Source organism: Rhamphochromis sp. 'chilingali' (genome assembly GCF_963969265.1).
Source record: "Rhamphochromis sp. 'chilingali' genome assembly, chromosome: 11".
In the NCBI taxonomy this organism is placed as follows: Eukaryota; Metazoa; Chordata; class Actinopteri; order Cichliformes; family Cichlidae; genus Rhamphochromis; species Rhamphochromis sp. 'chilingali'.
In genome coordinates this window covers 16,438,673-16,452,555 of record NC_137938.1, presented here as the reverse complement: position 1 = coordinate 16,452,555, position 13,883 = coordinate 16,438,673, and the positions used below count along the sequence as shown (strand labels likewise).

At 40.3% G+C, this 13,883-nt stretch overlaps 1 protein-coding gene across 1 annotated transcript; it reads right to left on the bottom strand.

Moving 5' to 3' along the window:
• Positions 1–5,914: 5,914 nt before the first annotated feature.
• On the bottom strand, positions 5,915–12,265 carry trhra (thyrotropin-releasing hormone receptor a). The gene is made up of 2 exons (XM_080897331.1): positions 11,085–12,265; positions 5,915–6,846 (listed from the first exon to the last, which is right to left on the bottom strand). The coding sequence occupies exons 1-2, from the start codon at positions 11,889–11,891 to the stop codon at positions 6,406–6,408; spliced, it is 1,248 nt and encodes a 415-aa protein (XP_080753457.1). The 5' UTR covers positions 11,892–12,265; the 3' UTR covers positions 5,915–6,405.
• Between the last annotated feature and the right edge of the window lie 1,618 nt (positions 12,266–13,883).

Sequence of the window (13,883 nt, the reverse complement as noted above, 5' to 3'; positions counted from 1 at the left end):
GTAAGAAAAATTGTGTATGTTTCTGTTCCGTGTCCTGTGTACTGTTTGTTTGTATATTTGTCTTTTTGGCTGCTGTTACAACCAAATTTCCCCTTGTGGGACAATTAAAGGATTATTCTATTCTATTCTTCTAATTTGAATAAGAGCTAAATTATCACAACAGTGTTCTTTGCCCATTAAAATTTCTTTCTTGGCATTCTGCTCAGGGTTGAAACATAATTTCCCGTCTTGCTCCTCATATTCAAAATGGACATGAAAATTACCCGGCACTGAATATGTAATAGGGCTAGAAAGCTGAGCAGGGAATAAGCCAGGAACATGCCATCGGTGTAGCTGCCCACTGCTGAGGCGTTTAATCCTCTTGGCTACTTCAGTCTGACTTCCTGTCTACTTTTCAATAGTTTGAAACTCTGTCAAAGCAATGTGGCTCTCCCAGGCCAGTGCATCTTTATTATCATTACTCCTTTTCACTGAATAAATGTGTTTAGAAACAGTCGGTGGAAAAAGCTGGTACCTCTGTGGCTTTTACTCCTATTTAGTAGTGTAATACTCTGACAGGAGTATAATCAAAGGCAGGTGTCTTGGCAAGCTTGAATTAGTTGCATGTCAGTATATCAACTGCTGGGGTTTACTCAGCTGTTTCTCTAATGAAGCTTTGATTTAGTGGTCACACATGAGAAATATGCTTAGGGACTAACTGTATAAAAGGTAGCACCAATTAATGTCAGTTGATATTTCAATCACCGTAAGATTCATTCACATTTGAACTCCATGAATATGGAAATATTATCCTGACCTTCTTGTAACATAATTACTATTATTGTGATGTAAATGAGGTGGAAAGCACTCAAAGACAGCAGCATCTGGGTACTGGGGCACCGGATTTAATGTATTCTCATTAGAAACAATTTAATGCAGTTCAAAACTGTACACTGAGTTCACTGAGCAGAGTAAGTCACTTTGCAGCTGGTGGTGCTACCTGCATGAGTTGCAAACTTGGCTGATCATCAGTTTTTGGTCTTTGTTTTGTAATGGAAAAGGTTTGAGCCACGGCAATTAAATGTCTGTCAGATAGACTCAGAATTAATACCTCACACTCTCATTGCATTGCCTGGCTTGGGGTTCTGCCACTGGACTCACCTCACAGACATCTAGGTTGTCCTCTATGCCAGAAAGCTTATTCTAAACTGGAAATTCACTTGCAAACTCCCCAAACTCTTTGAGTTTGAATGAGGGAATGAGAAGAAAGACAAGTTCTTTAGCGCTTCATCCTTTTTGCGTGGTAGTTATGTATGTGTTCCTTCTTTGAGGAGGTCACTGATTATGTGCATATATTCTTGGAATTATTTGTTTGCATGTTTCTTTGACTTTCCAGGTTTCACCTTGACCTGTGTTAGAGCCCTGAAGGTGCTGTTCAATGGTTTCTTCTTTTCAGCTGCAGCAATGGCTGAAATGGTTTTACAAATGACAACTGAACCTTTCACCATCACTTGGCAGTGAAGGTGGGCTTTGCATTTTTATTCCAGTTCAAAGAAACTAGGCGAATGGGTGGGCAGTGTGAATATGTAATCAGCTCTGTTATAATACTCCCGACCCTCAAATCTGAACCCGACAGATGACGAACTCACTGAAATTTTGTGAAACATTCGGCTTTCCCATCACCGTGTTTTTGATTGCGCAAGAACAAGTTCTACCATTGTCAAGCATAAAAAAAGAAGCAGGAGTAAAGATTAAAGGTTGTGCTATTAAGCCATACTTAGGTACAGACAACTCTTCAAATCTGTGTGGCATGTTCTCATCTTTAACATGCTAATGTTTGGCAATTATTTGCCATGTTCACTCATTGGAGTAGATCACGAGCTGAATTATTGAACAAGCTATAATTCTGAGCTGAAGTGCTAATAATTTATCCTAAGTAGGCATGAATGTCTGTTGGAAAGTTTATGGAAATTCATTCAATAGCTGTCAGGACATTTCACAAAGAGCCACATACTTGAACCTCAGGGCAGCACAAGATAAAAAAGACCAGTGATCATCAAAGCCATCTCGATTTATCCTCTGAGATTCATGCGCAAACTTTTAAGGCAATCCACCCTCAGAGAAATATCAGCACTATGCAGTCTGGAACAGAGGCACTATCACTGTAAGGCCACAATGCTTACATTGCTAAAGTCATATGCATTTTTTTCTTTTGGACAGAGTGTGATAGGGGAAAATAATTGTTGCACATACATACTTTCCATAATCTGATCTCAGTATTAGTTTTAGGTAATCTTTCACACCTGTGAGCCTGTATACTAGCTGAAGTAGCAGATGACCTGGAAAGGAGCAGAGGTTAATCACAGATATATGCAATATTCAGAAACACAAGACTTTCCTTCTCCTTACTTACTGCCCCCAGAACATCTGAGCAAAAAGCAGTGTGAACTTCTCACATGGTTTGCAGTGCTGCATTTTAGTTTGCTTGAGTTTTTTTTTTTTTTTTAGCATTAAAAGACACTGAAGAAAGGAAAGAGTTATAGCTTTGAGACACACTTTGTTTGATTCTGATTAGCTTATATTTATACTCCCATTTCCAAAAATATTTAGTTGCAGTTTCTAGTTAGAACACGTTGCAGGTAACAATCAAAAAAGAAAAGCAAGTCAGTTTGACAAGTCAGGCTAAAAAGGAATAGATCTGCATACTGAAGAACGTGAGCCTGAGTCCATAGTTTAAAACATTCTGTGGCAGACTGCCTATCTGGAGCACTGGGACATTTACCAGTGGCCAGAGGGTCATTTTAGCCTGACAAGAACAGCCAGCTGGAGCAGTGATAAAATAACAAGCAGGGATGAGCTGGTAGACATCTCAAAATTCACGCATCAGTTGTCATCCTCCTGCTTGTCCAGTTAGAACACTCTCTGCTTCCACCAGAATGTAATTTCATTCATCAAAAAAGATACAATAATGAAGGCTACAGATGAATTTGATGGATAATATTATTCTTACTTTTAGTAGCTCCATAGTTTAGCATTTTTCACATTCACTTAAGATGTGAAAGATCGCTATTTTGAGAAGACGCAAATCCCTTTAAGGTTGCTTCAGGAATGGCATCCAGTATAAAACCTGCCAACTCAAATATGCAGAGCTTTCTGAATAAGGGAGTTGCTGAAAAGACCTTTTTTTTTTTCATTATTCAAGTTCCACCACAAGCGGAAAGCTTTCCAAATAAGTTTACAAATTAGACACAGAGCAACAAACAGTAGGGGGATTAAAATAAAATCTGTGTCTTCACATGCATTTGTGAAAACAATTGTGTGCCAGTCAGATTACAGCTAGAGTGCGTGCAGCTGATGAAATGCAGTCGGCAAACAGTGCCTCCGTGTTCCAGGGACATTCTCTCCTGGCACATTAAGCTCTTTCCAGCTCCATCACAGTGCATGGGAAATTACTGTGTGACTCCAGTGGTGGCATTATCACTTAACAAAATTGAGGGAGCTTTGACGGATCAGATATTTAGTGACATTACCTACAGTAAACATAAATTTCACACGGTTGTCACATTATTTGTTTTGAGCACATTTGGGTTCTGATAGTTTTCAGCGAGAGGAGACGAGGCCACCACATGCTGAGTGGTTTCAGAACGAAGCAATCAACACCTGTGATTGATGTCCTCGGTGTGATTGCAGCTCGCAGAGCTATCTGTGCCTGATTCATAAGGGTATCTTGGATGAGGCAGTTTCTTCAATGGCTGCTGGTAATAGATCAGAAGTGGTGGAGCTGTAGAGAATCGGGAACAAAAGAGCGTATATCGACGTAGCAATAATGCACCATCTCCAGCGTCGTGTAATTATCATCTGTGTTTATTATTGACAAAGAAGGTTACAAAATACAAAACAAGCCATCAAACTGATAAAGCAGAGAAAAGCCACCTGCAGAAAGAAAAGTGCACAAAAAACCCCACACTGCATCAGATGGAAACTCATCAGGTAGCACTTCACAAAAGCCTGAGTTCATGCTGCAGACAGTGCACCGTGCAGAACAAAAAATCTCCATCGCAGCTGTTTGTCAAAGAAATATGTTTCAACCGAGAACAAAGGAAGAAATTGAAACTTGTACGAATAAGAGGTACTTTACGCTACAACTACTACAAACCACGGTCTTTTTCTTCCACTTTGGAGTTCAGCCCCCACCCGCTGTTGTGAAATGATGGTAAACACACTGATGGAACAATAGATCAAAATGAGCTATTATTTTTTTTAAAAATGAAAAATACAAATTCCATTTTGCTGCCACATGTTTGAAAACACAATACCAATTGAATTTCACATTGCACTGCACAATCAATTTCAAGCAACTTCACAATATTGACAGAAAAAAGCCTTTAGATTAACACAAAAAAGGCCCTTCTCACTGAGCTCCTTACTTATTTATCCCCTTGAGCCGTCTTCAGTTTACACACACTGTACATGTAGCTCAAAGAAACACTAGAAAATTCATCCTTTAATAGTGGGGTGTGAGCAATATACACAGTGTGGATTGCGCCAGCTCAAGTATGGCACGTCGTTGCGATCTATTTACACCTTCCATCATTGCTCTGTTGGGTTTTGCTGAGCGGATAAATCCCACAAAAGTGCTGCAATCTGCAGTTTCAGTGAATTACTGTCACGACTGTTACCAGACCCTTTAACAAACAGCCTCTCTTTCTGCACATCAGAGCTACACATTCTTCTCTTATCATTATGATACACCGGCCACTCACCCCCCCCCCCTCCCCCCCCCCCCCACGGGCTCTGATTCCACAGCTGTCATAGTCACAGTAGCCAACAGAAGACTTTAGTGTTTGTCACTGTTTAGTTTGAAATCCACAGAGAAATCGTTAGCCATCAGTGGATTTTAAATTGAGAAAGCAAGATAAAGTTGTTCTCATATTTAGACCTATTTTTAAAAGGTCACATAATTCCACATCTGTGTTTTCCCTGTAGTGCTGTAGCAAGACTAAAATGTCATGTGCATTGGATTTATGTAAAATCCTGTACTAGCCTTCTAGTGGTACATTAGCAACGGAAAAAGAGTTTTGTATTTGCTTTTGTGTATGGTAGGGTTGGTAAAACGATATCCTATGGGGCTGCGTAATGCAGACAATATAAATATTTATCATGACAGAACATTTTAACGACTGAGAAATGAGAGGCTTTGATGTACAGGTGATACAGTGTATGCAGTCCAAGCACAGAAACAAAACAAAAGTCTAATATTGTACAGAACACTCAAAAATGTAAACATAAAAGAAAGTAAAATGTTACTTTACAGCAAAAGCACTTAGTTACATTACAGATAAACTTTATAAAATGCTTGATGATAAATAAAATGAAAACTTGAACCCAGGAATCTGCTGGGACGCATCTAAATGAACCTCATTTATAGGTTCACTGTAAACTCTTGAACACCTGCGCTAGCATCTAGTTGTCCACCCCACTGAAATAATTTATCTTTATTTTAGTGTGTTTAGTGTGTTGCTATTTCAACTATAGTCCAGTGTGACAGCATGTCATGGTAGAGGGTTCACATCCTCTTGGTCTACTCATGAATGTTGCCGTGTGCTGTGAATAAGATTAACAAAAGGAATAATACAACATGGGCACCTGCTCCATGCTAACACACACCTGGCCAGAGAATGAAATTATATCAAAATGTCATTAGACTGACAGAAAGTCATCAACCGAACTGTCGATGTAACAGAATACTACTATGATTAGTTGTCAGTGTGCAATGTGGTATGCTTATGGCATACTTGTGGTGATAAAAGTAATCGTCTGACTGTTACTAACCACTTTAGGTCAAAGGAAAATAAGAGCTCCATTCCCAGAACAGGGAGAGGAAGCTGGGCAGAGTCAAGCGAATAGAAAGTGATCGCTCAACAGTCACATCAGCCATAAATATGAAGAACAGTTGTACATAAACAAGGTCTCATCACACAGCCAGTTCCTAGGTTTGAATCCACTGTATGTTCTCGCTGTGCCTCTATGGAGTCACTGTGGGTACTCCTCTAGGACGTGTGTTGTGCTAACAGGTGATTCTAAATTACTCTTAGCTGTAAAGGTGAGCGTGGATGGTGGTCTGTCTCCGTGTGATTGCTTTGCAAGAGACTGGCGAACTTCCCAGGGTGCACCCTGCCTTTCACCATATGATAGCTAGGATAGGCGCCAGCTGCTTGCAAACCCAAGTTAACAAGCGGTTAAGAAAATGAAATGAAAATGAGTGAACGTCCATTTAGTATATACTTCTGTCTGAAGCTGACTATTTAAGTATTGTTTGATAATGAGGGAATGGACTAGGGATTAAGCTGTGTTTCAGGCACACTCTGGAGTTTCTCCTTTTTTTGTTCACTTGCAGTGAACAAGGTGAAAAAAGGTTGTTTCTAGTCAGGCCTTGACATCCCTGCTCGACGGAGAAGGCTCTTCATATACCATCTTTTTGGCATTTGGCAGGATGCTGGCAGGTAGGTACTGAGCAGACGGTGTGTGGAGCTCATCCATAACTGTGGTGAAGTGGTCAGGACTTTCCCCGTTGGACGTTTCCTTGATGACACTGTAGGTGAGGGCCACGCTGTAGGAAGCAGGCTTCTCCATGCGCTGAGGGCCACAGTGACACAATTTCTTAAAAGCGGCACGAAACTTCTGAGACATGGCGTTGTAGATGATGGGGTTGATGGCACTGTTTAGGTAGATGCAGAGACGGCAGAAGAGCAGGAACCAGGTGTCCAGGTAGGGCTTGTCCAGGAAAGAGTTGACCACCACCAAGGTACGATAGGGCATCCAAAGTAAGGCGAACAGGATCACCACCACAGCGAGCATCTTTGTCACCTGGGAAAAAAATTCATTCATGTGTTAAAGAAGCTTTTTTTTTTATTTAACTTTTATTTTTACAGGTAATCTCACTGAGATTCAATAACTCATTTACAAGACGAACCTGTTTCGGACAGCATAATAAAAAGTTTTTAAATGCTCATCAGGTGTAAATGAAGCCCAACACATTGCACTACTGCACAGGGTTGTTCAACAGCTTTTTACCCAGTAAGCTATGAGCCAGCATGCACAAAACCAACACCCTATCATGCATCGACATTGTCTTTACATGCAGCTGCGCCTTCCCCACAGTTAAATGAAAAAACATCTTTATGTGGTGTATGAAATTTCACCCCTAACTTTTTTTTTGCTAATATTAGTTTTTGTCTGTAACTAACACTCTGCATAGTTTTGACTGTGATTCCTTTGGGATTTAATTTATTTAATGTATGCAACTCTGTAGTTCATCTACAAATTTGTTCTCAGTGTGGTCAGCCTATCAACATCCCTATTATACAGCTGCAGAACATCAAACACTTCTGCTTCTCATTGGAAACATTCAGCTGGTGAAGTGGCTTTTCCTGTGAAACAGCCTATTTGTTTCAGATGTCAGAGCACAGTACAATGTGTTAAAAATACCTCTACACAAAACAACAACAACAACAAAACAAATCCTTATTAGTGACCACAGGTGTCACCAACTGACCAGATAATCTAAGTTGTTTTTTTTTTTAATTTCAAGGTTCATGTGAAGGCACTGGGATAATTTGAAAATTGGTGGTGTTGCCAAATTGAATAGGCAAAATGTAAAATTCTAAAGAAAAAAAAAGGTAAAATCAAATCCTGAGGCGGGGATAAGCAGTTTACCTCCTGACCTTATGAACCTTTGTTCTCCCGCCTTTAAGCCACCTCCACCCAGCCACTGTGTTGGTTATTTAATCTCTTTACAATGGGTACAGCCTGAAATGGCAAACAAAAAGCTCAACATGTGCTTTCATGGCACAAAAAATGTCCTTAAAAACAGCACGCCATGATTTAAAAACTCATGACAAAACTTCTGACCAGGGTTCAAAGATTTAAAACTGCAGCATATATGGGGTCATCATTCACCTGCTCCCACATGGTGGAGCGTTACTACAATATTTAAAGACAACAATATTGAGCTCAGAAGAGGAAAGCTGCCCCACACTAAATTTCAAAAAACCTTGTTTTAAAAAATTTTAAACTTGTCACGACCATTTATTTATATCAGTATCAATATGAGCTGATAACAGCTAAGCAAACAGCTGGTGGTTCAGCTGATACACTTCTGTGTTTCCCACTTGCAAATCTCATATACAACGTGACCCACCTCCAGCTTAGCTCCTCATTTTTATGCTGTGTCTGACTTCATCAATGTCATGCCATTGATGCCTGCTCGGATCTGTGTTCTTAGGGGTCATGCTGCACCTCTCAGCGTAAAGCTTTTCACGCATGCAAATGCAAAGGCAGGAAGGTGCCAGCGCTGAGCCTTACTGTCAAACATGGATTACTGTGGACAGTAATAAGAGTTTCCTTTGACCATAGTGGTTATGAACAAAATTTGAATGTCAGAGCTGAGTAAATGTGTCCAAGTTATCAAGTGGGTGTTTTCTTCGACTTTTCCAGTTTGGTGATTGGAAATTCTGAGTCCCTATCAAATACAGAACTCTGCTTTTGTCTTTAGACCTTTGTGCTCAACTTTGATCATCTGGAACCAGCAAACCAAGACACTGTCACAACCTTTGGACATTTTCATGAAAAGGTTGCCAAAAATGGTCTAACTTATAATACAGCATGCTATAGTACCAGAAAATCACCTGTTTCAAGCCAAAAACTCTTCTTCGTTCACCTGATTGCACTTGTATATACTAGGGGTATAATTTGAATTGAGAACTTTGTTGATCGTAAAAGCTGTGAAAATGCCAGCAGGTCTGCTCGAACATTGCAACAAATAACAAGGCTACACATACACCGAGGCGTGGATTGACCTTTTTACTGCTGCACTGGGGTTTTGCCAATTATTTATCTGGTAAGTGTTTTAGGGTGGAGTCACTCGCATTGTACAAAAATCACCTGAATTAGCAGCACACACCAGATGGGTGTACTGTGAAGCAAGCTTATTAGGTTTACATGTACAGTGTGTTCCTATGTCACCCGAGGATAATGACATCAGAAAAAACAAAAGTGAAAATGGGTCCTTTTTACAGCGGATTTATACAAAATTTGGGTGTGCTACATAAGCACACCCCTCAGGGACTGGATAGTTTTTACCATGATTCTAACATGGGAAAGAGGGACAAGTATACTGCTGATCAGCTTGTTGCTCAATTGGTGCATCACTTAATCAAAGCAACATTGATGCTACACATCAGTGGCTCATACCAAACTATCCAGTTAAAAAAATGAAAAGATTTGATGAGATAAAAATCTTTCCAGCTTGAAAGTCTCTCGTCAATATTAGTGACCTATTTGAACACCTATTTAATGTTTATATAATTTATTAAGTAACTGGATCAAATCGTTAATCACAACTTTACAAAGATTGGATTTATTAATTTAGTTGCCGGGTAAAAATCTTGATGTTTAAACGTGCATGTAATCAACCCGTATCCATATTCATGACATGTTGTCTCAGCTGCAGTGAGGTGAGTCTAATTGACTTGGATAGGGGCAGAGCAGGTGCCATCAGCAAGTGGAGTGCCTAATTTTAGCTGCTGTTGACATTTAGGTAACTCGGTAAGGTATGTGGTAGGAGGGAGGGGTTGTTGGTTGTGTCTGTGTTGAGTTGTGAATGCTGACGATAACAAGCAAATCTGGCTGTGCTTTGGCAGAAATGTGTTAGAATAAAAACCCCACTGATGGAGAAAAGGACTAAAAGTCTATTTGAGTTAGGGTTAACTGATCTGACTACCCAGCAGAGCATGGAGCTCCCTCAGGGTTACCACACCCCCTTGTCATTCCAGGAAGGCTTCTTCCCCTGATCTGATAAACAAACATCTCTCCCTGCAGCCTACCTAGGTGTCTGGCATGGTGTCCTTACCTTTAGAGGATTCAGTTTTATTCATAAAACTGTTTTTAAAATGTTAAAAAGAAAAAACTAAACAGAAGATAGATAGTGAAATTGTTTTAGACTGTTTAGCAGTACTGCATGTGGCCGTGTGTTTAACAAAAGACATAGATAAGATAAGATAATTCATTTTTTGGCCTATATTTAGGATGGACTATCTCAAAATTTCTGCTTCTTATTCAGTCCTAAGCTATAGAATCTCCTCTGTTCCACGAAGAAAGAAAGAAAGAAAGAAAGAAAGAAAGAAAGAAAGAAAGAAAGAAAGAAAGGGAAATGAACTGGCTGGTTTTACACTCCACCAGGCTCAGTTACCAGTACTTTAGGAACTAAAGATTAATGGAAAGTTTTCAGAATAAAATAAGATTAACAGAAGCTGCGTTTAGGTATATGAATTTGTCCTAAACCCCTCCATAAACCCCCTTACTAAGACAGGCCCTCCCTGTTGTGCTAGAGGGACAGTATAGTTTAGGCATTTGCATGGTCTGCTTGGGTCCGAGTGAAAATTCGTCAGGAGAGGGTGAGGTCTCACCCTACAGACGTGTCTGAAACGCAACAATCCACCAACTACTCATGCACCGTGACTGCAGACACGTGTGTGCCTGCAATGTCGGCCTGAAATACAACCATTAAGAATGTAGCCCCGCCTCTGATATGGGTGCAGCATTGATGGAATTGCAGTTGAGGATTTTTGAGATTTTTTTGTTTTTTGCAGGATTTTTAAAATTTTACCCCCTCACACGGAGATAAGGACGAGAAGACATAGTCTAATTTCTCTCAATGTCTGTAATCCACGAAGCTGTGGATCTTTCACTAAAGAAACGGCTTTTTAAAAAGCGTTCTTTCTATTTAAAGAAACGCTTATAAGCCAAGGAACCCAGGTTGGGTGTTCTCATTCTGTTTCATGCGGTACAAAATCTTCCAAATCCCAAACAGACAGGTTTTTTCCTGTCACCATAAACTTAGACTAGCATAACTGAACGCAGGGCTACATTTCATTGTCAGACTATCTATCTGGATTTAAAAAGAAGAAGAAAAGGCAGAGAAGCAGAATAAATCTGCTGGAAATGAAACATTTAACTTGTTTTTAATTGGAACGAAATACAGTCCCTCCGCAACCCAACTCACGCAGAAAAGTGCTACAGGGATGATGGTGACGATAATGAGCTACCTGTCTGCGGGAGGCAGCCGTGGTGCTGCTGGAGGAGCTGGTGCTAATCATCCTCCCTCCCTGAGTCGTCTCCTTCTTCCACTTCTTGGTGCTGTCCTTCGGATCCGAAGGCAGTGGATTGATGAAAAGTATCCTGGCGATCAGTCCGTACAGAACCGTGGCCAGCATGAGAGGGAGCACGTAAAACACCGTGAAATCCGTGAAGTAGATGGGCAGGTAGTGACTCCTGGACACCTTGTAGGCGCAGGTGAGCAGCACCACGTTGTCATAGATCAACTTTTTAGTGTCTGACAGAAAGAGCCACATGATGCAGTAAACAGAGGTGAGCGCCCACACCAGCATGATGATTTTCTTAGCCCTGGATAGAGTGCACAAGAATTGCGCTTTAATAGGGTGGCAGATGGCGATGTAGCGCTCCACTGTGAAGGCGGTTATGGAGCAGGAGGACGCGTTTATCCCCAGGTACTGGAAATAAGTGATGCCCAAGCAGCCCGCGTAGCCGTACACCCACTGCCCGTGCAGGGCGTCGGTGATGTTGGGCAGCCCGGCGGCCGTAAGGACCATTAGGTCAGCCGCCGCCAGGCTCACAAGGTAACAGTTAGTGGGAGTCCGCATGTGTTTGGTGGTCAGGACTACCAGTATGACCATCACATTCCCCACGATCCCAACCCCACATATTAGAGTCACCAAAAACACGCTGGCCACCTTGTATTCAAATGAATAGTCAGTCCACACTCCAAGGGTCTGGTTGTCGTGCACCGAAGTGTCATTTTCCACAGTCATGTTATCCATGGTGAGATTTTTCATGACAAGAGGAAGCTGTCGCTCTTTGGAGTTTTAAGAAAATTACACCGAGCTTTCAGAAACATGCATTACACAGTGAAAAATCTCTGCAGGGCCACAGTACGAACTGTATCCACCAAGAGCCCCTTTCTATAAATCCTTTAAAAACTTAATTTCATCCGCACAGGATCCAGTCAAATTGTCTGTTCTTCTCAGCGAAATCCATTCCACTTTGTGATATCGAAAAGCCATCAAATCAAACTCCAGCGCGCTTTTCCCTTCACACATCATAAAGAGGTCTGAAGTTTGCAGCCAGAGGAGAGGAGGTGCTGCAGGCTCCACGCTTCGCTCTCGTCTCACCGCTCACACAGTCATGACTGGGAGCTTCCTGCAGAGCATCTCTGCTCCTTCCAGCCCAGTGAAGTCACAGGCTGACGCACCGGAGCCACGAACATTTTTTTTTTCAAACCAGGGACTCCCGTGGGGCCGTTCTAAAAATACATGCTAATTTTGAAAGTAATATTCCAAGAAAAAGTAAAACTAAGACAAAAGTTCTAATAAGAGGGAAAACCAATAAAGGTTTTAGAGTGATTTCCAGTTAAACTCGGATTTTGCTTTACTAGATCAGTTTCATCATCACCTCCACAATAAGTGTTCTGCTGTGTATGTGACGCAGTTATTTTTTGTTTTGTTTTTTAATTTGTTTTAATTATGCTATTTTAACATATCCAGAGTTTTAACCTGAGAGAAAAATCCCCATATTCTTAAGCCTAATTAATTATTCCCATCTATGTTGAACCTAATGTGGCAAACTTAGGCCCATCACACACACAAATCTCATGTAAATTTTCTTTTATATTTTTTATTCTTTATAGCCCAGAAGCCAATGATGCTTTTTCATCTTTGTTTAATGTATTTTCTGTTTATTATATGTTTGTACCGCTGATTAGCTAACAGCCAATCAATGCTCTCGCATATGAACAAATCATAGCGAAGAGTCAGATTTTTTTTTAAATAAAACACCTCATTCACGGGATACATTGAACTGAAATGTATTTATTATATCTAATAATAATAAAGATCAAGTTGTGTTAGGCACTCATTTGCTAGAGTTATTTATGCCGTCATATCTAATTGTAATATTATTGTACTGTGTTATAATTATGTACTCCTTAAAATGCATATAATAAAGAAAGTTAAACAAGTGAACAGATAACCCTGACTGTTAATGATTAGGAGGAAAGCACACTTATAAGCCATTAATACATTAATACTCTAAAGCCTTGTTTCTTTCATAAATAGCTCCTTTTCACCTTTAAACTCCCATTTTACACTGTAAGTGTTCTATATTGAATCAACCAGCAATTGCATAAAAATGAAAAGAAAACCGGCAAATTTACTGTAATTAACAAATTGATTTCATTATTTCAGTGAGAAATGTGTCATTTTTGCATTTCATAATATTTTAATGCTTCTGCTTGTACAGAAACATTGGAGGTTTTACATATTAAATATAAGTTTGCCAGGGACTTTATTGGGTATGCCTTGATAATTTGTGGGTTGAACCCCCTTTTTGCCTTCAGGACTGCCTTAATTAATGGTGTAGCTTAAGAAAGGTGCTGTAAACATTACTCCGAGATTTTGCTCCATATTGACATGACAGCATCAAATACTTGTTGCAGATTTGTTTCTCATTAAACACTCCCATTACACCACATCCCAAAGAGCACCTTTGGGATGTGGTGAGAGCTGGTGAGTGTGGGGATCATTTGAGTACAGTGAACAAACCACAATGTTCAAGACACCAGCTTGAGATGATCTGAGCTGTGTGACATGGGATGTAAGCCTGCTGGAAGCAGCCAAAAAAGATGGGTATACTGTGGTCATAAAGGGATGGGCATAGTCAGGGACAATACTCTGATGACATCTTTACTTCTGAATACACTTTTTGCCCAAGGAATTGATTCCCATTGGGAAATATATTTTCTCTCTTAATCTTAGAGGTGTTTGTGCAGG